We start from the raw sequence: 22,019 nt of genomic DNA on the forward strand, positions 1-22,019 counted from the left end.
ATATACATATATATATATATACATATATATATATATACATATATATATATATACATATATATATATATATATATATATATACAAACAAACATATATATATACAAACATACATACACACACATATACACACACTTTTATTCAGCGACGATGCATTAAATTGATCAAAAACAACATTAATGACATTCATAATGTTACAAAAGGTTTCTATTTTAAAAAATTATGCTCTTTTGAACTTTCTATTCATCAAAGAATCCTAAAAAATAAAATGTCTCACGGTTTCCACAAAAATATCGAGCAGCACAACTGTTTTCAACACTGATAATAATCAGAAATATTTCTTGAGCAGCAAATCAGCATATTAGAATGATTTCTGAAGGATCATGTGACACTGAAGACTGGAGTAATGATGCTGAAAATACAGTTTTGATCACAGCAATAAATTACATTTTAATATATACCGACATAGAAAACAGTTATTTTAAATTGTAATAATATTTCACAGTTTTAACTGTATTTATGATCAAATAAATGCAGCTTTGGTGAGCAGAAGAAACGTTCATGTTCCAAAACATTTAAAAAATCTTACCAACCTCAGAATTTGAACGGTAGTGTACATGTATGAATATATAAATGAATAAATCTTACTGCCATATACGGTCTGCAGCCTGCGTCTCTGGTTTTGGCGATGGAGTCGACCAACTGCCCGCTGATGCCAAAATCACACAGCTTAATGTTGCCTTTCCGGTCCAGGAGGATATTTGATGGCTTTATGTCTGCAGAAAGACCAGAAAAGAGCTTCAGTCCGAGTAAAACACTTACACCTCCTCAACAAAAACATGCAAACAGAAATAAACGGATAGAGGTCAGAAATGAAAGACTTCTATAAGACGCCATTATAATTCTGCCTCTCTTACCTCTGTGAATAATTTTCAAGTTTTCCTTTAAGTGGTTAAGTGCTTTCACAGTCTGAAACGACACCGAGAACAAAGAGCATGTTAATGAAAGCATCACTCAGTAAACGCCAAAGAAAACTGAACGGATGACAACTCACAGCTAATGTGATTTTCCCTAAAATCTCCTCTGGAATCACTTCGTCTAAAGAGGAATAAACGTATTTGTAGAATTTGTCGAAGGAGGTAGACATGAGCTCCATGCATATCCAGCAATCCCCCTGAATGAGAAACAGACCGAACAAAGGTCATGAATCAGAAAGACTCTCAGAATATGAGACGGCATGCCAAAAACGGCCAGACCTCTCTGAAAAGAGCCCCGTAAAACTGGACGATGTAGGGACAATCGCTGCTCCTCATGACCACATCCAGATCCATCAGCAGCTGCTTCTGTTCGCGCTCGTCTACCGTCGACCGGATCCGCTGTCACACAAACACACAGACAGAGTCATGGCTGCCAGCTAGTGATGTAACGATTAACCGCGAGCCGGTTGAAAATCGATTCAAATAGTGACGATTCAAATCGGTTGAGATGCTAAACAAATCGCAATTCATTTAGGTGTAGGAGTTTATATGAATGCATGTCTGAGGGGAACTGACTGTCTTTAGAAAAGTTTAGGTGGTATTTTTCTTTTCCTCTTGCCTCTGTATAATGCATATTAAAGGAAACGTGCAGCATTTTGTCCAAGCAATAATAAAAGGACACATTGAATTCATAATTTGTCTTAAATCTCATTTTGTAAAAAAAAAAAATTGTGAATCGAATCGTGAAATCAAAATCGTGAATCGAATTGAATCGTGAAATCAAAATCGTGACTCAAATCGAATTGTGAGTTGAGTGAATCGTTACATCCCTACTGCCAGCTCAACGGCTGATCCACACGGCAGCTTAGTATTATTATCTGCTTGATTTCAATGTGGCACAAATTATTCATAAAGCACGTAATTTACTTCCCAAATGTTTCCGGAAGAAGTCTGAAATGAGAAAGCCATTATAAACTTGTAAAAAAAAAAAAAAAAAGGCCAAGGACAAATATAAATATAGATGTATATCTTTTAAAGGGGTGACGTTATGGAATAACCGTGAGAAGGAATTAAGAATGTGTATTTCACTTTGCAAATTAAAATAAGGTGATAAACATATTTAAAATTAATAATTAGTGTATGAAATACTTGAAACAGTTGTAGTAATTTATGAAATGTGTTATTTTCAGTTATGTATTGCACTGTAAAAAAAAGTCTCGTAAAAAACGGTCAAATGACTGGCAGCTACAGCTGCCAAACAAAAAACGTAAAATTAAAGTAAAATATCATAATTGAAACAAGGAAAAATTTGTAAAATAATAATAAAAAATAATCTTTTTTTTCTTCTGTAAAACCTTTAATGAAAATTTTTGTAAAATTATTGTTTTTGCACTTTATTTGAATTAAGATATTTTACTTTAATTTGCACATGCTTGTGAAGACGATCATGGCTGAGGCTGGAAGACAAAACTGAAGAGCTGTCTTCACACTACTGTCCACAGAAGACACAGGCTGTAGATTAGGGCTGCAATAAAATATGATTTTTAAAATCCAATAATCTGACGATTATTTAATCCAACGATTGATCGATTTGGATTAAAAAAGCAAAAAAACAAACAAACACGTAATTCCATTTCACTAGAGAAAGCAATGTTATGAACAGGGAACTTTTAGCAGGAAGCAACCATTTTAAGCTAAAAACTATTTAATGAGGGTAATCCACACCACTCCAGCCCATCAATTAAAGTCTTGTGAAGCCAAAAGCTGCATGTTTCTGAGAAACAAATGCACCATCAAGACGTTTTTAACTTCAAACCATCACTTCTGTCTAAAAGTACCCTATCCATAATATTTCTTTCTCCAGTGAAAAAGTCGTCTCATCTGAATCAGGAGAGAAATATGCACAGATCAAGCACCGTTTACAAACAAAAACAGAGCAAAACAGTGGATTTTGATGTGAGAGGACAAGAGGAGATGGACTTTTTCACTGGAGGAAGCGTTATTATGGATTATAGACTCATATTTTAGCCAGAAGCAAAGGTTTGAAGTTAAAACGCCCTAATGATGGATTTGTTTTTTACAGACACGCAGCTGTTCTCTTCACAAGACATTAATTGATGGAATGGAGTGGTGTGGATTACTTGTGGATTATTGTGATGTTTTTATCAGCTGTTTGGACTCTCATTCTGACGGCACCCATTCACTGCAGAGCATCCATTGGTGAGCAAGTCATGTAACATTTCTCAAAATCTGATTTAGAAACAAACTCATCTACATCTCGGATGGCCTGATGGTAAGTACATTTTCAGCAAATTTTCATGTTTGGGTGAAATGGCCATCAGATGGTCTGTACTCACATGTGTGGGTTCTGGAAAGGAAGTCCGGCAGTGTTCAGAGTGATTCTGGAAGCAGGTTTGATTGGAGGATTGGCAAAATTTAACTTCAGGGCTTTACGTTTACCTGACAGAGGAGGAAGAGACCGTCAGGTTAAACAACACAGTCAGGAAACAGCCATTTCACACACAAAAGCACAACCGAACACACTCAGATAGCGTGAAGATAAAAGTTGCAGGTGTATTTTGTTCAGGTTGCCATAGGACGAGATCTCTAACTAAGCCATGGAAGATGTGGGAGGGTCATGTGAAGAGACCAAGTTCACTAGAGACATGCACATCTGAGCACCAGGAGAGGAACCCAAGAGCCAGATTTCCTAAAGCCATCAGGACATTCTGCAGCTTTAAAACATCTTCATTGCACAATGTAGAAAAAACATTGAGGGTGACGACGGCTTTAGCAAATCTGGCAGCAGAGGACAGTGACTGCAGTCCGACATGCTTAAACCCTGCGTTTAACACGACCGAATCAGCACATCTTTCCCCAGCTACATCCACTCATGACAGACAACAGAGCGTTAAAAAGATCTGATCACATCCGGACACAAAACGGAAGATCTGAAACGGAAACGAAAAAGAAACTTACCTACCTTCACAACATGCAAAACCCAACACAATGCAAACACAAAAGTATGCATGAATCTGTAATGTGCAAATCTTGCATGGTTTATTTAGAGTGTGAGAGGTGCATTATAAGCACTAAAAATAGCCACCACAAAAATAAAGACAATCCAAACAACGTGACAGAAATAGTGATTATAAAAAACTGAAAATAAAGTTTCTGTAATTATATTTGTGTAATTGAACTCTTTATGCTGTTCAGGGCTTCTACAAATTTTACATATTGCTACTCTAGAATTATTTTTGCTACGTTGAAAATGTGTCAAAATGCATTATCGAAGAAACGCTAATTAATCAATCGTCACTATTTTGGTCACTGTTTCCACCAAAATCATTTAGTCTAAAACCAAAAATAATTGTATTTTTTACTGAAACACAGAAACCACAAAAAAATATTTCTAATATAGTGTTATTATTTACTTTATACCATGACCCATAAAAATAAAGAGACGCAAAATGTGAAATAACAAATCGAACACTAAGGTATTTTTGTAAGGAATAATATAAGACTGCTGAATTATTAAACATCTCTTTAAATGACTTACATTCACATTATTTTATATTAGGGCTGGGTAAAAAACATCGATATCTCGATATTAATCGATTCTCATTTTTACGGAATGATATCGATTCTTAAATCCCAAGAATCGATTAGTCTAGCCTGTTTTCAGTTAATGGACGGAACATTGAAGGGTAGGCTACCTCCCATCCAATAAATCGCAATAAGCATTGTGTGTTGGTACTTTTCATATGAAACAAAGTCTCAGATTTCAAATTCTGCCCATTGTATTGCAGTATTTAAACCATAAATGGTGTTTTGGCGCTGTTTAATGTGGAGTGACAGATCGCTGTAGCGCCTCAGTTCAACAGACGCGGCGCACGTGAACTGATCATCTCCTCCACATTAATAGCAGTTTCAGCACAAAATAAACATGACTAAACATCCGAAGGCAAGTTAAAAGAACGAGTACAACTTTACAATCCGTATCCTGTCTCATGTAATCGCTCAATCAGTGTTTCAGTAGCGCAAAGACGCCAATATAACGGCTTGTAAACAATGGGTCACGTAATGTCACATTTACCTCAGAAAAACATATTCGGTGACCATAAACTCCTGGTTACTTATTAATTGTAACCTTCAATGTTATAGTAATGTTGTACCAACTGACTCTCATGTATATTTTACAGCATTAGTTGAGCTTTTTTTTCCTTGAGAAAATTTGGCATGTACTGTACCTGATATATATCCAAAATAATCGATATTGAATCGAATCGGTAATCGAATTGAATCGCAAGCTTGTGAATGAGAATTGAATCGTGAAATTTGAAAACCCAGCCCTATTTTATATCATTACAGCTTTTTTTTTGTATTTTATACCTGTATTTTGAACAGTAACCCTATTCAGCTTTTTCTACTGCTCTTTGTTTAGAAAAGGTTATAAAAATGTCAATAATTATCGATACCGAATGATATGAAACATTATATCGTGATATTTTTTTAGCTATATCGCCCAGCCCTAGACAAAAGAGAAATTAAAACAATGTTAACATAAAACAAACAATACTTAAGCACCCAAAAAAAAAAACCTTCAGATTCATGGAAGTAACTGGAAAATGTGAGCAAGCACATCTCTGTGAAATTAAGCACTATTTCCCCTCCACCACAAGAATGTGAGGATCCGAATACCAGAGGAACGACATTTAAGAAACCTCACGGCATGTGCGTCCATGTCCCAACAAGCTGGTGTTTGTACGAGATGCTCATGCCAAAAACATCCCAGCAGTGCTCCAACACTAAACAAAATGCAAACCCAAGAAACAGGGAAGACAGCTACAGCCCCCAAGGCAATGTTCACTGCACCGGTTAGTAGAAAAAGCTGCCTAAAACACCTGAATCAACAACCACCAGATCTTCCATTACTGTATGTGAACCACTGATCAATGTGGAAAGTGCATGCACGATTATTACTGAAGATATCTGGTAAAGGCTGATTTTAAATTAAATGAAAGTCAGGACCAATCGACTGTCCAGGAGTGAATATTTTTGCTGCAAAGTCAATGGAAGCTCCAAGCTTTAGACTTGTGCCGATTTCTCACTAAGATCCTCTTTATGTAGTTGTTTGATACAGATATGAGTTATCGAATGGAAATACTGACTAGTGGTCGACTAATTTAATGGCTTAAATTGCAATATCTAGAGAGAAGGGAGGATAAAATAATTCTGATATAGACATAATAATACGACCTGATGACAAATGAGAACTGCACAAAAATGTTGAATTCAAAGAAATAGGCCTACTTGTTCTGCAGAATATTTACTTTTAAAAAAAGAACAGTAACATTCAAAAGCTTGGGACCAGCACAATTTTTTTATGTTTTTGAAAGAAGTCTCTTATGCTCACCAAGGCATAAAGAAAATATTATATTCATTATTATTATTGTTGTTGCTGTTGAATATTATTGAATAATTATAGTTAATAATTGTATTCATAATTTATATTGATTAATATCATATAAATTAATATATGAATTATACATTTTATTACATTATTATTAAATATTATTACATTATATGTAATAAAATGTAATGATACACTGTTAATTATGAACAAACTAAACATGTCTGTTAAATAAAAATTACATATAAATTAATATCAATATTTAATCAATATTCATATCAATTATTTAATTAGTTGCCATCATAATAATAATAATTTTTATTTTTTTATATTAGGGTAATGAGATTTTCTTGCGTTACTATAATAAGATGGCTTTATTTTCTATAGGAAAAACAATTTCCTTTTTTTTTTTTACTATAGCACCTTAAAATATTAGGGCAGTCCAACATAGACTATCATGATGCATACAAACTCAAATAAATTAATAGATGACAATTTAATTATGTATTAATTATTTAATTATTTATTTGCATTTTTACATCATGGCAGTATTCGTTGTTAATTAACTAATTAATTATGGTAAGAAATTGCTTCACTGTTTTGCTTAATTTTCTTTAGGCAAAACATCATTTCTTTATTATTTTAAAACAATACAATATTTTTAATATTTTAATTTTGAGGTTAAACATATGTCTGCTAATTTTCCACTTTCTTGGCACATAATGTATTCATAATTTATATGTATTAATGTTACATTAATTAATATATTAATTATACATTTTATTACATTATTATTATTATTATTATTAAATATTATTACATTATATGCAATGAAATGTAATGATACACTGTTGATTATGAACAGTCAAACTGTCTGTTAAATAAAAATTACATATAAATTAATATCAACAAATAATTTATTATTTAATTATTTGTCCTTTATTAAATATTATTATTTTATATATTAGGGTAATGAGATTTTCTTGCTTTACTATAATAAGATGGCTTTATTTTCTATAGGCAAAACTTAACTTCCTTTTTTAAGCATTTATTTTTTTACTATAGCACCTTAAAATATTAGTGTTGTACAACCAGTTTTTAATTAAAAATCAGTATGAAATTAAAAGCAGTCCAACAAAAACTATCACGATGCATAAAAACTCAAATAAATAAATCAATAATTAAATTATGTATGAATTATTTAATTATGTATTAGCATTTTTACATCATGGCAGTATTTGTTGTTAATTAACTAATTAAGGTAAGAGATTGCTTTACTGTTTTGCGTAATTTTCTTTAGGCAAAACATCATTTTATTATTATTATTTTAAAACAATACAATATTCTTAATATTTTTATTTTTTAATTTTGAGGTTAAACAAGTCTGCGAATTTTCCACTTTCTTGGCACATAATAATGATCTCGGACTCTAGGACACCTCCAGCGTGCGGATCGATCTGTCCTAGACCAGCACAAGTCTAGCAGAAACCGTGTGTGTGGATGGATTAGTGTCGAGCAGAGGACAGGCTTCCCGAAACCAGCAAACAGACACGGCTCAGACAGAAGGGTTGGCTTACTTTGAGGAGGTCCAGACAGGTTTATCTGAAACCCTGGTGGTGAGAAGAACAACGAACACATGGTTTGATCTGGAAAAACACCTTCATTTAGCATCTGCAGCATCTGTTCAAATCCACAGCTAATTCCTGCTCTTCAAAGCAATGAAGTTTCCACAAACCTCAAAATTCAAGAAAACAGCACTGAGCATCTGAAGCTCGCTCAAACCAAACCTTTGTGCCGGGATGTGCATCAGTGAACCGGTAAACATGGGAAATGTGTGTAGTACATGCAGAGGAGTTTCACACACAACAGCAACCGGAAATCAGCAGAACGTAAAATAAGGGAAAATACCAGACTTAAAGAAACGAAGACGGCAAAATACAAATGAAACCACTCAGAGAGGGAATATAAACAACAGTTGTTCTGGGTCTCACCGTGGTCCGGCATCAGGGTGGATTGTGGGTAAGAAGAGGCAAAGAGATAAAGGGAGAGAAATATCATGAGGGGAAATATTGAGTTTCATTGCTTAAATAACAGATTTAAAAGAAACCGTCCAGCTGGAACGTCAGACTGTAAAAAATAAAGTCTGTGTTGGAAAAGGAGTCACGTTAGATTATTTCATGACAGATACAATGAAAAAAAAGTGGAAATCTGAAACAATTTTCACAGAAATTGCTAGTAAATTTCTAAAAGAATGGCAAGTAACACAATGGGACATTCTGAAGTTGAAAGACTTTTCTTGTAAATGCACTCCATTATTCTTATATATACAACTTATGAAAAACATTTGACAACATTTGGTAAACGTGTCATTTCTTACGCAGCAGGTTTATCTGAATACAAGAACACAGAGATTAACTTCATAAATCATGTGATGATAATTCATGCGTTTCCTCTTCCTGTGTAAAAGTGAAGCCAATGAATAAACCTTCCCAACCAAAGCAGAATCCCGTCAAGCGCTTTCAGGAAATACAGGAATGATGGTGTGGTGGTGGAGATTTTGGAGAACCACAGGAAAAAAAAGAGAGAAGAGGCAGACTAAACGCTAAGGTTTCTTCATTGAGGACTCCATCCTAGCGGAGAAATTCAAACTAGGCACATATTCTTTATAACTTTATAAAGAGACCGAAACCAATGCAGAAAACAGTGTGAAAATGAATTACATAAACACTAGTTCTACACAAAAACAAATCAGTGAACACACACCAAGAAGTGAATCGCTCAAAAAACATGCCAGCTTCATATTTCACCCCAAAATCAGGGGGAAAAAATGCATAAAGTAAAAACAGTCCTATTGAAATTCTCATTACTGTTTTACAGTCATTTTTATTTCATCACCTTACAATAAGCATAGTACTATATATATATATATATATATATATATATATATACATATTTGATTAACTTGGCATAAATTAAAAGTAGTATAGTATTGCCATGTGTAAAACTCAAATAAATAATACTAAATAACAATAATACAAAATAAAAAATAATAGTACAAAAGTCCTCTTGTAGTTCTTATTAGTGTACGGTAATTTAATTATAAATAAATTACTATTTTATTGTGTATTTATTCATTAATTACATCATGATATTTGTAATCATCATTTATCAAATATTTGTATTTTTTTATATTAGGGTAATGAGATTTTTTGTTTTTTGCATAAATGTGTCCTTGACATTTTTTATGAGATTCACCTTTACCATATCTATATCACACAGGCTTCATGAAGTAAGATTGAGGTTTACCGTGAATTTCATTTGACCCAGGACATGATAACTACAGTCCAAACCGTTCAACGTAAAGTCAGTAGCTACCTGAATCTCTCTGAAATCTCCTGCATGAGCTGATGTCTGGAAATCAAAATGAACTGCATGGGTTTGGACAGAATACCCACTTTCATTAAAGAGGCAACTGAGGCTGGCCTAGTGAATTATAAACCGCAACAAACCACAGTTCATGGCAGCATCTCATAGAGGAACTGAAAGACCTTCGAGATCAAGACAAATAAAACAACAATTGTAATGATCTTGCTGATGACTTTATGATAAACACAATTCAAACACGTTCAAACCTGCAACCTTTCTGTTACCAGCCCACATCTTTAACCACTACACCACACCACGTCCAAAATAGACCATTGAAAGAGTCACATTTCAAACTAAAAGTAGTACTAACTCGTTAGAGCAGTCGTTTTCCAGATCCACATTTGATGGTAAATACAATCAAATATCACATTCACACTCTGGTTAATCTCCGAAACTAACCCACATTCTACCTTAAAGGCAAGTTATGTTAGATAATCATCTAAATGACTCATATTCAATCATGAATATACCATGTGGCAGTTTGGGTCATACAACTACCCAAATTACAATCATAAACATTCATGTAAAAGGTTTTAAAAACTGGGGGCCATGAGACGCTTGGGGGTTCAAGGAAAAGTTTAGAGAAAAATAGTGTAAAACATGTAGTAGTAGTAGTAGTAATAATCATAATAATAAATTAAAATACATGCGTAGATATATAACAACAAGATGCAATTAAACAAACATTGATTAAAATAGATAAATGAATAAACAGGTACATAAAATAATAAATAAAAAAAGAAGTTTCAACCACGCACGCGGATGATCATATTTTGGGGGCCCGTGGTTTATGATATGAAAAGCCCTGGTTTATTATATTTAAGACATACAGATTAGCGGTAATCTTACCATTTAACAGTGCCATTTTCTTTATGAAATCAGGTATTCATATTTCTGTGGTCCACAAATAATTGAAACACCCTCGCATTGATCTGAAGTTCGCATTAGCATTATCGTACCGTTAGCCAGTTAGCCATGCAGCTAAAAATGTCAACAAACTCCAACGACAGTCAGAATCCAAACGATGACATTAAACCAATTACTATAATACTAACTGCGATATGGACTTAGAAAATATTAATTTATACTTAGGTTACGTAGTAAATAATGCAATTAATACGTTGAGAAAATGAAATATTAACGGGCCTGTCAGTGTTTGACTAAAGCGGTTAGCCGTGCGGCTACAGGACACTAAAATTACAATTAAAACTACTAGTGTAAAGCAGCTACAAAGGGGTTACTAGTTTAAAACATACAATTCAGAGCGTGTAAATGCGATGTTACGTCGACAGCTGAGCTAAAGCCACACGGCTGGTCGAGTCTCGTCTGGTGTGTGTAAACTGTCACCGGGTGGATGAGCGCGGTTCGGTTCGGCTGGTTTCTGACCTTGCATGCTGCTCATGGTGCTGATGTGCTGGCTTTGGGTCGGGTGGTGCTGCGCGCTGCTGCTGCTGCTCAGGCTGGAGGCTGCTGCTGGGTTACTGCTAGGGCTGGACGTCGCCATTTGGGTTTGACTTCCAGCAGCCAGCGCTGGGCTGCAATGTGTTTCTGATTTCCATCCATCAGGTCACTGCAGCTGGTTGTTTCTTGTAGCACAGATTCTTCTCTCTCGGTTTCATTTGGACTGTTGAAGTTGGTTTACAGCTAGAATCAGCTAGTCTACAGCTATTTACAGCTAGTCTTAAAAGCAAATCATTACATGAATGAAAAAAAATGTTTTAAGCCACAATTATCAATATATTTAGAGCTACTTACAAAGCTACGGTGTTGTGCCGAATTCTGCACCCCCTCATTGAAATCGCTACCTGATTTGCTAATCCTAACCCCTCCAATAATCCTAACCACTCCCCCAACCCAACCCTAAACCTACCAGTACTAGGGGGTGCATAATCTGGCAGGGGTGCAGAATTCGGCACAACAATGGAGCCCCTAAAGGGACCTTTGCAAAAATAAAAATATACACAGACTGCGCACGCGGTCCAATAAAATCCAAAATATACCAAATATTTCAAAAACTCCTTTGAATGTTCTTCTTAAGTCCAGATGATATAAAAAGTGACATTAAATGATTTTTTGCCTATCATTTTCCACTCTTGCATGTTGTAGGGTTAAAGAGACCCCATCACCCAACACGCAGCGTAGAGGAAATAGCATGCCAGATGTTGGGGGCAACCGTATTTTCTGTGCTGCATGCAAAAAACTCTTACTGGCAGATATGTCTTGACTGCAAGTCTTCTATGATGATTACATTCAGCACTACATTTGGGCACTACAGATTTCTTCGTATGCCTTTTGGCATAAATTCCGCAAGTGAAGTGTTCCAGCACTCAATGGAGCAGCTGTTTTCAGGATACCCCTGTGCTATCATTGTCGACGGCATCATCATCGGAGGCCATGATGCCGCAGAACACGACATCAATTTGAAAAGTGCTTAATCAAGCATGCGAAGTCAAGCTCAAACTAAACCCTGCCAAATACAAATTCCGTCTGAACCAAGTCATCCTTCAAAAACAAAAGCAATCTCTGAGATGCCAGCTCCCAAGTATGTTCCAGCACTGCAGCGCTTCCTTGGAATGGCAAATTAACTGGAGAAGTTTATCCCAAACTTTAGTGATGTTGCTGCACCTCTCAGCACTGCATGTGATTCAACAAGGTTGGCCAATTAAAGAACATAGCTTGTGCCCTGCTGTGCATACTTTCCCTACAGAGATGAGCTAGCTGTGGAAGACGGAATAGTGATGATAGGCTACAAAACAGTCATTCCTCACTCATTACAGAGAGAACACAATTTTCTGGCCAATGATGACGGCTGATATCACGGCAGAACATGTTCAGTCTGTAACAGCACAAAGCCACATCAACAGAAAGAACCACTAAAACCATACCCAGTTCCGGACTTGCCTTGGTCTAACGCGGCAACAGACATGTTTGAGTGGCATGGACAAAACTACCTGGTGCTTGTGGACTCATACTCGTGTTGGTATGGACTTTCTCCATGACACATCCTCAGCTGTAATCAGGAAATTGAAGAGACATTTCTCTGTGCATGGCACACCGCACACACTCATTTCTGATAACGCCAGACAGTACATAAGTCAGCGATTCAGAGACTTTGCCAAACAGTGGGACTTTATCCATGTTGCCAATAGTCCAGAGTTCCTGCAGTCAAATGGCCTGGCAGAAAAGGCAGTCCGCAGTGGCAAACAGCTGATGGAGAAATCTCACAGAGATGGGACAGATGTATTCCTCAATCTCCTAAATCTGAGAAGCATTACCCATGACCCAACGTTGGGTTCCCCTGCACAACGCCTGTTGTCACGGCAGACACAGTCAGCCATTCCTGTTAATTCCAGACTGTTGGAGCCAGCCCCCAAACATGCCCAGCAAGTCACTGCACAGCTCCTTCATAAGATGACCCAAAAGCGATACTACGGTGCCTCAAGTCATCCACTGCAACCATTGGCAGAGGGACAAGTTGTCAGAATGCAAACCACAAAAGGATACGACCACCTTGGCACAGTAAAGGAGGTGAACAAGGAGCCTCGGTCATACACTATCCAGTGCAATGGGAGTATATACAGGAGGAACCAACACCACATCGTTCCCGTTGCAGAGCCCTCCTCCATCACGACTCAACCCCGAGGACGTTGACTCTCAAAACACACATACAAAGGAATTTGCTCCCCCTACGCCACACTCACCACAAATACACGTCCCACAGCCAGAATCCACACCTACTGACCTGCCAAAGCACACAGCACAGTCTCCTATACTAGGGTCGGCAATGGACCTTACCGAACACATTCAGGTCATATTTGCAAGCCTAACCCAAGATATGAACAGTGATTTCCACTAATGGTAGATTTAGTGGCACTTTAGTTCTTATTTTGAATACCCGTTCAACATGTTTTTGTTATTATTTCCATATTGCCAGTATCATTCTTTGTTGATGTGTTTTCTTAATGCATACAGGGTAACACAGTTTACATTGCTATAATGGCTCTTTAAGAACGTGCTCTCCCTTATTGTGCACATGTACTAGGAACACACTAGCACTATTTCAATGTGTGATGTGTCGTGTTTGTGACACGAGCTCTGTTAATAAATATCACCCATGTGGCTGTCACTGTGTTTATTCATGGGACATACAACAAGCATGGTCATTATAAAGGTGTTTAAAACACCAAATACATTTACTTGCACATATTTGAGAATCGGAATATTTTATATTTCATAATATAATTAACAGGTTTGTGAATATTTTGAATAAAAAAAAGAAAAATGAAGGTCACTCATTCACAGCTGTTGTGTTATGTGACAAGCCTGACACGTTGCCATGGAAACAATAAAGAGATACATTCTAAAATAAGGGCGCCTAAAAAAATATAAAAAACTCACTCAGCTGGAATATTTTAAACTCACATGTGAAAGGGTTAAGATGCCTTTCTACTGACTCTGAAAAACACCAGAAGAAAGATGCCCAGGGTTCCTGATCACCTGTGTGAACATGCCATAGTCCTGTTGCAACCTCACCTTCAGAAACGCCACAGAGGTCAAAGAAACAGAGTATGTGAGATGAAGACAGAAACTGTGTCTGGAGAGAAAAGACAAAATAACTTACATGGGTAAAGGAAGTTTTAATGAAATCAATCTACTGTCTAAATATACAAGTTCAGGTCTTTTTCCTAATTGTTGACATATAGTCTTGGTATGTGTATCGTCCCTCATCTTCAGCTGTCAGATTGTCCAGACGGAGGGAGAAGTTTCCATGTTGAATGATCAGTAAAGAAATGAGCTCTATCATGATAATCCTGCTGCTGTTTCTCTGATCGACTCTCACCATCTTGATACAGATGAACCAGTGTCTCTGAGTCTGTTCTTCTGCTCCTTGACCTAGTTTTCCCTCGTGTCTGATTATGTCATTATGTTCAGGTGTGTCTTGTTAATTATCTTCATTTGCCTTTGTATTCAAGTTCCTGTCTGTTCAGTTAGTGTTTGTCTGGTCTTAAATGTCGATGCATACGTGTGTTACCAGCCTCCCTTGTGTGGAATTGACCTGTGTGCGGATTATTAAAGACTGTTAACCTTCATCTTCATGCGTGATCATTCAATACCGTAGCGTGACAGTATTGGGCTGGTGAAGGCTGTTAGGAACCCTGAATGTTCATGAGCTGCTTTGACCGTGGCTTTGGATTAGCTCTTCTCCATTAAGTCCTTCTGGGTCTTACAGATCTTATCTGCAAGTAATGGTAATACTCATCCTGAACACAAGACATGTTCTGTACATTTAAAAACATGTCCAAAAACACTGAAGAAAAAACTAAGGCTGAAATGTAGCATCATGAGGGTTTAGTTCACCCTGATGTTAGCAGACTCTTATGCCCCCTTCAGCTTTGCATGCATAAGTGACCAAGTTCTCCAAGCATTTTTTATTTCTTTATTTCTTCCTTTTATTTTATTATGGTTAAAATATAATTTTTTAAAGATAAGTAAAGAGTCAATAATAAAAAAAGAACCAAGAAAATAATTGCAAGCATTTGTAATTAAAAATGCAATAGAGCAAAGGTAAAATATATGGAAAAGAGTGCTTTAATTTTTTCAGATAGGCTTAAGTCAGCCAGAATTAGAGTTGACCTTCATGTCAGAGATTGCATAGTTGGACAGATGCTTGTAATAATTGGGTGCACTGAATAGGCCACAATAATATCACATTGCTACAAAGTTTGAGGCCTGAAAAAATGAGTTTGTGGTTTTAAATTAACATATTAATTCCTAGTATGAAACAACTATTTCAATATAGTTTTGTCCAGTTTTGGACAACCCATCAATAAAAATATGTTCAGTTTAATATAAATCTTGTCTTTTTATATCATTTACGATCATGTTTGTGATACCACTGAAACAGTTTCTGTCATGTCACTCCTATTAGCCTCCTCGTCTTTATTCATTAGAGGAATTATTTCATGCAATTCTGCAGTTTTCTGATGCTGGTTTAATCCATTAGTTGGAGTTTCTTGAGATCTTGCTGAATTCTGAATTCAGGACAAGAGATATACAAATAAATTAAACTATATCTACATGAAAAAAGCAGCTTTTAATTGTAGGACAAGAATACACCTTATATCAATATGATCTTATAAAAGATATTCACCTGAGAATCCTGGTTCTGGTCTGATCTGGTGACTGGAACGTCAAGAGGCCTTGCTGCTTCCTGAATGAGATGTATGTAAATGTAAGTCAAGCATATTCGTAATATACAATGGCAGGCTTATTGAAATCTAGATTAGGAAACAAGCTATGTATAATAAATATAAAGTACATTTCAATGCAGTGATACTAACCTGAAAACACTGCAGACACTTCATGTCTGAAATCCCTGCAGTGAGAAAAGGATATTTTAGTAAAGTCTCAAAGCACAGATGCACTATGGACTTGACATTCAGCTTTCACAAATCACTCGTGTTTCTCATTTAGTCATCCATTCCTGCCGATTATCATGTTGAAATTGAAATAAATTAATATACTGAACATACAGCATCATTGGTAACAGTCAATTTAGTTTGTTATTGCTGTTCATCCTTCATGTGAGCAGCTCTCAGTGAATGAAATTGATGACTGAGTGTGTTTGAATTATGAAACACACACTGTTAATCAAACACCAACATGCATCACAATGTGAGAGATGCATGACTCTTCACATCACTTCTATAAACTGCTTGGTCAAGAAAGATAGATCATCAGTCGTCAGATATTAAGCCATATTCAATTCATGGTAGTCCAATAAGAGTTTAAAATGTTTTCTTGTAAACATATTGAAGTGAATTTCATTAAACAGGTTAGAATTAGTAATGAAACCAAGGAAACAGCTTCAGTTGTACTTACAGGGTCCAAACATGAGTAAAATCAGCAGAGAAAAGGCAAAGAGGCTTTCAGAGGAAAAGACGATGACTCTCAGATCCCCCACTGCACGCTCACCATTTACTGAGGATGAAAGCCATTACACAATCACACAATAAACAACAACAACAATAAGTTCTTTTGAAGGTTTTGTGCTGTCAATGCATCCATAACATACAATGATCAGTAACCTATGGAGGTGAAATCTGAGCAATAGAGGGATAAAGATAATGTCAGAACGGTCAATTTATTGCCATTTAAACCAGAAAATAAACACATTTGTAAGATTTTGAAAAGTTTAGAATATTTAAAAATGTAAAAAGTGTTTTTACTCACCTGTTTTCAGCATCAGTTCAGTCATCAGTGTAACAGAGTTCAGTACAACAACACCAACTGATCCAAACACATACAACATCTTTTTAAAGGTGATGGTTAGATCTGTAATAGATGAATGATTACTTATTTTTTTTAATATAGTATAAAACAGTTGATTTACAAAAAATATTTTAAGCTTAATGGATACATTTATATATGAATTAGTTTTTATAATGGGTACAGTAGTTTTACTGAAGTAGAAGTTTTATCTAAAATTAATACTAGATGGAGGAATAAATATTGTGATTAACATTGTTTTAAGGGTATACTATATTTATTCAATTTCATTTGTGTTTTTGTAAATTATACAATGATCACATGAAAATAGTATATGGGGCTTGCATGTGTGAAAATTACTTAAATCTAAATGCATGTGATTTTCTGAAAAATCACATGTGGAATTCAAGGTTGTTTCCCCCCCCCCATTTCCTGTTTTCCCACGGGCAATGAATATAATAATTGCGATCATCCACAGCGCTTGTTGAAAAACAGCCATGCAGATCCATCCTGCACCATCTGTACAAAAAAAAGTATGTTTTTACTACATAAAGATTCACTTAAGGTAATTTAGTAAAACATACATGCTGCTTTAGTTCAGGAATACAAGATAAAGACGTTTGAATCATTTCCTTTATTAGAAATATAATTATACCTCTTTCATTTGCCAGTATTGTGATGTAGAAAAGAATCATTACTGTATTCATGATAAACATGTAGATTATCCATGCTGTTTTATTGAGTAATTCTAAACCTGAAAAAGATGTTTAATCATTTTAAATGAGCTGACTAAATATGAACATGAAAATAATCATAACTACAGACAAAATAATTTATCACATACTTACAGCTTTTCCCTCCCCGTAGTTTAAACAAACAGGAAAATGAGAGAAAATAGAAAACCGGGACAGCTATGGACACATAATACCCTAAAAAATAAGATTTATGTAAGATTTACTGACAGATAACACCTGTTTTGTAACTCTGTTTAGGTTAATTGTCAATTAACTGATTGTTCTCTGAACATACAATAGCATAGTTACTACTGTTTTATTCATAAATATTTTCCTATTAAAATGATGGGTCACTGACCTCCTCTGGCAGCTCCAAAAGCAAAGTACACAATAGCAAATTGCAATGAAGGAAGAATTAAAAAGATGAATCCAGATGCAATTGCTAATTGATCCCATATCCATTTACATATCGCTCCATGGCATGGCATCTCCTTCTTTTTAGACAAAACTAGAAAAAATAATAACAATAATAATCCACGTTTTCTTCAATTCTGTGTTAGAAGTTATTAGCTACTTATGGCTGGAAAAAAGAATTTCACACAGAGTTTCAAAGAACTTTGTATGAAACAGAAACTTACGGTAAATGATGCCGATGACAATAAACAGAATCATGACACCATACACAACCAATACCACAATTTTGTCCGATTTGGCATAATGTACAACTGATTCCCAAGCACGACGCAAAAGAACTAAAACAGAATAACGAGGGGGGAAAAAATCAAGCCTAAAAGAATGACACACTGTTTATAATGAGAAATTCAGTGGTTAGGAGATTAAACATGATCACTGGTATTAAACAATTAGGAGATTAAACATGATCATTGGTAAAATATTTGTATTTACCAACCTGAAACATAAACTACTATAAAAATGACGATTTCAGTGAAAAGAGCTTCACCTGTAAAAAGAAACAGGTTTAAATGAATGCACTGGATGGATGTCGGGAGTGGGGTCCCCCTTTCTGTTTATCAAAGAATTAAAGAATCTTTCAATCAATCTTACTGACCCCAAACATTTGAACAGTAGTGTATATCATGTTAGATTTTAGAGTATTGACCTATCAATAATAAAAACATTTTGTATGCATGTATACAAATGTAATATCATGAATACGTTATGGAAAAATCCAAACCTGACATCTTCTCTAAATATGGTGCAACATAAAGCAACATCAGAGGCCTCAGTATATAAAGAGCACAGCAAGAGACCGTCTCATACAGAAAACCTGCAACACATTCACATCCTTCATGAAAATGATTGGCTAATACATTTAAAATATTGAGAGACAAGTGGTCATGACACACTGCACTGAAACACACTTGCACTGGTAAAAGTGAACAGAACTATCTTACAGTCGAATGATTGAATTTAAAATTCAAATGAGACATCAGAATAATGTTGGTTTTGTAACTGTGTGATTAATAGACTTGAAAGACTCACCTTCAGTAACACCCCAGAGGACAAAGGCCACAAACATCATAATATTTGGAAGAAACACATGAAGATACCCAAGAGTCCTGATACGTTTGTTCACAGCGGAGTCACTGAGAGCTAGAAAAAAATATGTACATTAAGTATTTGTTTGAAATTGTTTATAACTTTAAATTTAGTTAATTGATTAGCAATAGTTATTGCTAAAATTTTTATTATCAAAATAGATTATTTGAACAGATTTAAGCAAGCAATAAGCTACGAAAGACGTGCTTTATTGTGAATACAGCCACAGCTGAAGGGCTTTGTTAGCCACTACGTGAAGCTTTCATAAAACTTGATTGTTTTTATAAAATCATTAAATAAATAATTTTTAATTAAAATAAAATCATTTATAAAATCATTCAATTCCATCCTTCTGCCAGAGAAATAGTGCATGACAGTGACCAAGAACTGTTCTCATGCACTGTTATTTATTTTTGAACATACACACACATGCGTTGGTTTTTATGGTTTATGGGGACTCTCCATAGGTGTAATGGTTTTTATATTGTATAAACTGTGTTTTATATTTTCTAAAACTTAGCCCTCACAGGAAACTTTGTGCATTTTTAGATTTTTAGTTAAAAAAAAAAAAGAAATAGAAAAAAAAAACACCATTTAGTATGTTTATTTTAAACCTTTTGAATTACGGGGACACATCAGGAAGTGTCCTCATAAACCACCTTCACATTCTAATACCTATGTCATACCCATGTCACTATACAAATTTGTGTCCTCATAAACCACATAAACATGTACACACACACACTCACACCCTACACCAACCCTACATCTAAACCTATCTCTCACAGAAAACTTTCTGCATTTTTACATTCTCAAAAAAACTCATTCTGTTTGATTTAGAATCTTGTTTCCTCATGGGAACCTCAATTTAGGTCCCCCTAGAAACGAGTCCCCATGCATTCAGGTTTAAAGGAACACGCCACTATTTTTGCCTGAAAATAGTCCCCAGCAACTCTGCAACTACACAAACTTAGTGGGTCACGTTGGAAGTTACCTAGCTGGGGACTATTTTCAGGCGCTGCGTAATATCATTGCGCCTGCTGCACCCATGGTACGGCAGCAAAGTTCCTTGATTATTACGCCGGAACTATAATTTGTACAGGTAATTTTCAACCAGGACATTATTCATTAATTTTATGAACATTTCCATTAACTCTAAAACACAACGCAGTGTAGTGCAACGTGCAAAGTAAAACACCTTTAAAAATCATTGCAGAAAATTCCCTCATATTAATACAGTACATTGTGCCCTATTTTACAAATTTGCTCGCTCGCTGGGTCGCAGTGGATTCAGGTTCATCCCATGATAAGTCAGCAGCTTGTAGGTCTTCGATAAATGTACGGCGCCATTTTTATCTCGGGCGGCCTTGCTTCCGCTTCCTGTGGAGTGGCGTCCACGACATGGCCATCTTTGATAATCATTCCCGGGATAACCAAAGAATATGGCCCGCAAACCAAAAACAGCGTTCAGTGATGATATCGGCCAAGGGGTGAGTAGTCACAATGCTACCAAGATAAGTAAACTGATCAACTTCGCCAAGAGGTTGGATCAATGTGGACCATGTGAACTGGAGTATGCACAGGGGCATAGCCTATGTGGAGGATTTTGATCTTGGCCGTGTTAATCCTGAGTCCAGCTTTTTTCACTTCTCTTTCCAGCTCAGCCGTTTCTGTTGTAGTTCAACACTTTGCTCGATAATTGTTCTTAAGACAAAGATTTGCTCAGAGCAGGATCATCCACTCCTGAATCCAGTCTGTTCTTCCCGTAGCAGCTCATTGATTGCACATCGCAGCCTCCAGAGAATGACCATGCTAAGGACTTTTCCAGGAACCGATAGTAAAGCTATTCTGCGCCATTTGTTACAATCAGTGAGATTTCCCTTCTTCGGGAGCTTAAATATAACGCCTTTTCTCCAATTTGCAAGAGTGTGGCAAAAATCCATATTTTATACTGGGGAGTTTTGAAATCTGCAGAATGTTAATAATAAAAAAAAAACTGCTAATTAATAGCAGTTTAAAATAAAATACTGCTATTCACTAATTGGAAACAAGGACCAGAACTGTTCATTTTGTAAACAGAATTACAGAGTAAACAATTCTGATCAGTAGTTATTTCCTGCATAATATTCACTCTATACTTTGTGTAGCGATACTTTTCTTCTGTGTAAATTTTAACACTTAATCTTTATAAATTAATCAGATTATTGACTATATTGTGACATAATCTGTGGTTTTGTTGTAATGTCTGTGAACTTTATGTGACCATTGTTCATGGCTTTCTGTTTGATTTAAATTGTTAAAGTTGAATAAGTGTAAACATATACACTGAAAAAAGTGCCTTTTTGATTTTAAGTGATCTCACAAAATTAATTTATCTTATTTCTAAACCAAGATAATAGGTTATATTCAAGTCTGTGTTTTTGAGTTTTGAGTATGGATTAATACATTTAAGTGGAACACAATTTTACAGCAACTTTAATATACAGTTATACAGCAACAAATAGTGTTGTTTTAGCTTATTTTAAGTACACAAACTGAACACACAGGATTAATCATACTTTCAGTGTATCCTAAAAATATTAATTACAGTGAAGATGAACATTTACCATTTGAACATACCCTTATTTGGTGATGTGCAGTAGA

The 22,019-nt window shown here is 35.5% G+C and overlaps 1 protein-coding gene and 1 pseudogene across 1 annotated transcript in view; both read right to left on the bottom strand.

Annotated features, from left to right (window-relative positions):
* The window catches only part of LOC107696368 (dual specificity mitogen-activated protein kinase kinase 4-like), a 19,979-nt pseudogene extending 8,629 nt beyond the window's left edge, over positions 1 to 11,350 (bottom strand).
* A 4,053-nt stretch (positions 11,351 to 15,403) lies between these two features.
* LOC107696320 (uncharacterized) overlaps positions 15,404 to 22,019 on the bottom strand; it is a 6,816-nt gene continuing 200 nt past the window's right edge. The window contains exons 2-12 of the mRNA XM_016496604.1: positions 19,320 to 19,430; positions 18,455 to 18,568; positions 18,175 to 18,324; positions 17,931 to 18,011; positions 17,738 to 17,836; positions 17,527 to 17,601; positions 17,047 to 17,148; positions 16,696 to 16,794; positions 16,155 to 16,189; positions 15,965 to 16,024; positions 15,404 to 15,845 (exon numbers count right to left, since the gene is read on the bottom strand). Coding sequence (XP_016352090.1) covers positions 15,693 to 15,845; positions 15,965 to 16,024; positions 16,155 to 16,189; positions 16,696 to 16,794; positions 17,047 to 17,148; positions 17,527 to 17,601; positions 17,738 to 17,836; positions 17,931 to 18,011; positions 18,175 to 18,324; positions 18,455 to 18,568; positions 19,320 to 19,430 — 1,079 coding nt within the window. The 3' untranslated portion in view covers positions 15,404 to 15,692. The remainder of the gene's footprint in view (positions 15,846 to 15,964; positions 16,025 to 16,154; positions 16,190 to 16,695; positions 16,795 to 17,046; positions 17,149 to 17,526; positions 17,602 to 17,737; positions 17,837 to 17,930; positions 18,012 to 18,174; positions 18,325 to 18,454; positions 18,569 to 19,319; positions 19,431 to 22,019) is intronic.

This window comes from Sinocyclocheilus anshuiensis, unplaced genomic scaffold (genome assembly GCF_001515605.1).
Source record: "Sinocyclocheilus anshuiensis isolate Anshui unplaced genomic scaffold, SAMN03320099.WGS_v1.1 scaffold62, whole genome shotgun sequence".
NCBI classification, from domain to species: domain Eukaryota; kingdom Metazoa; phylum Chordata; class Actinopteri; order Cypriniformes; family Cyprinidae; genus Sinocyclocheilus; species Sinocyclocheilus anshuiensis.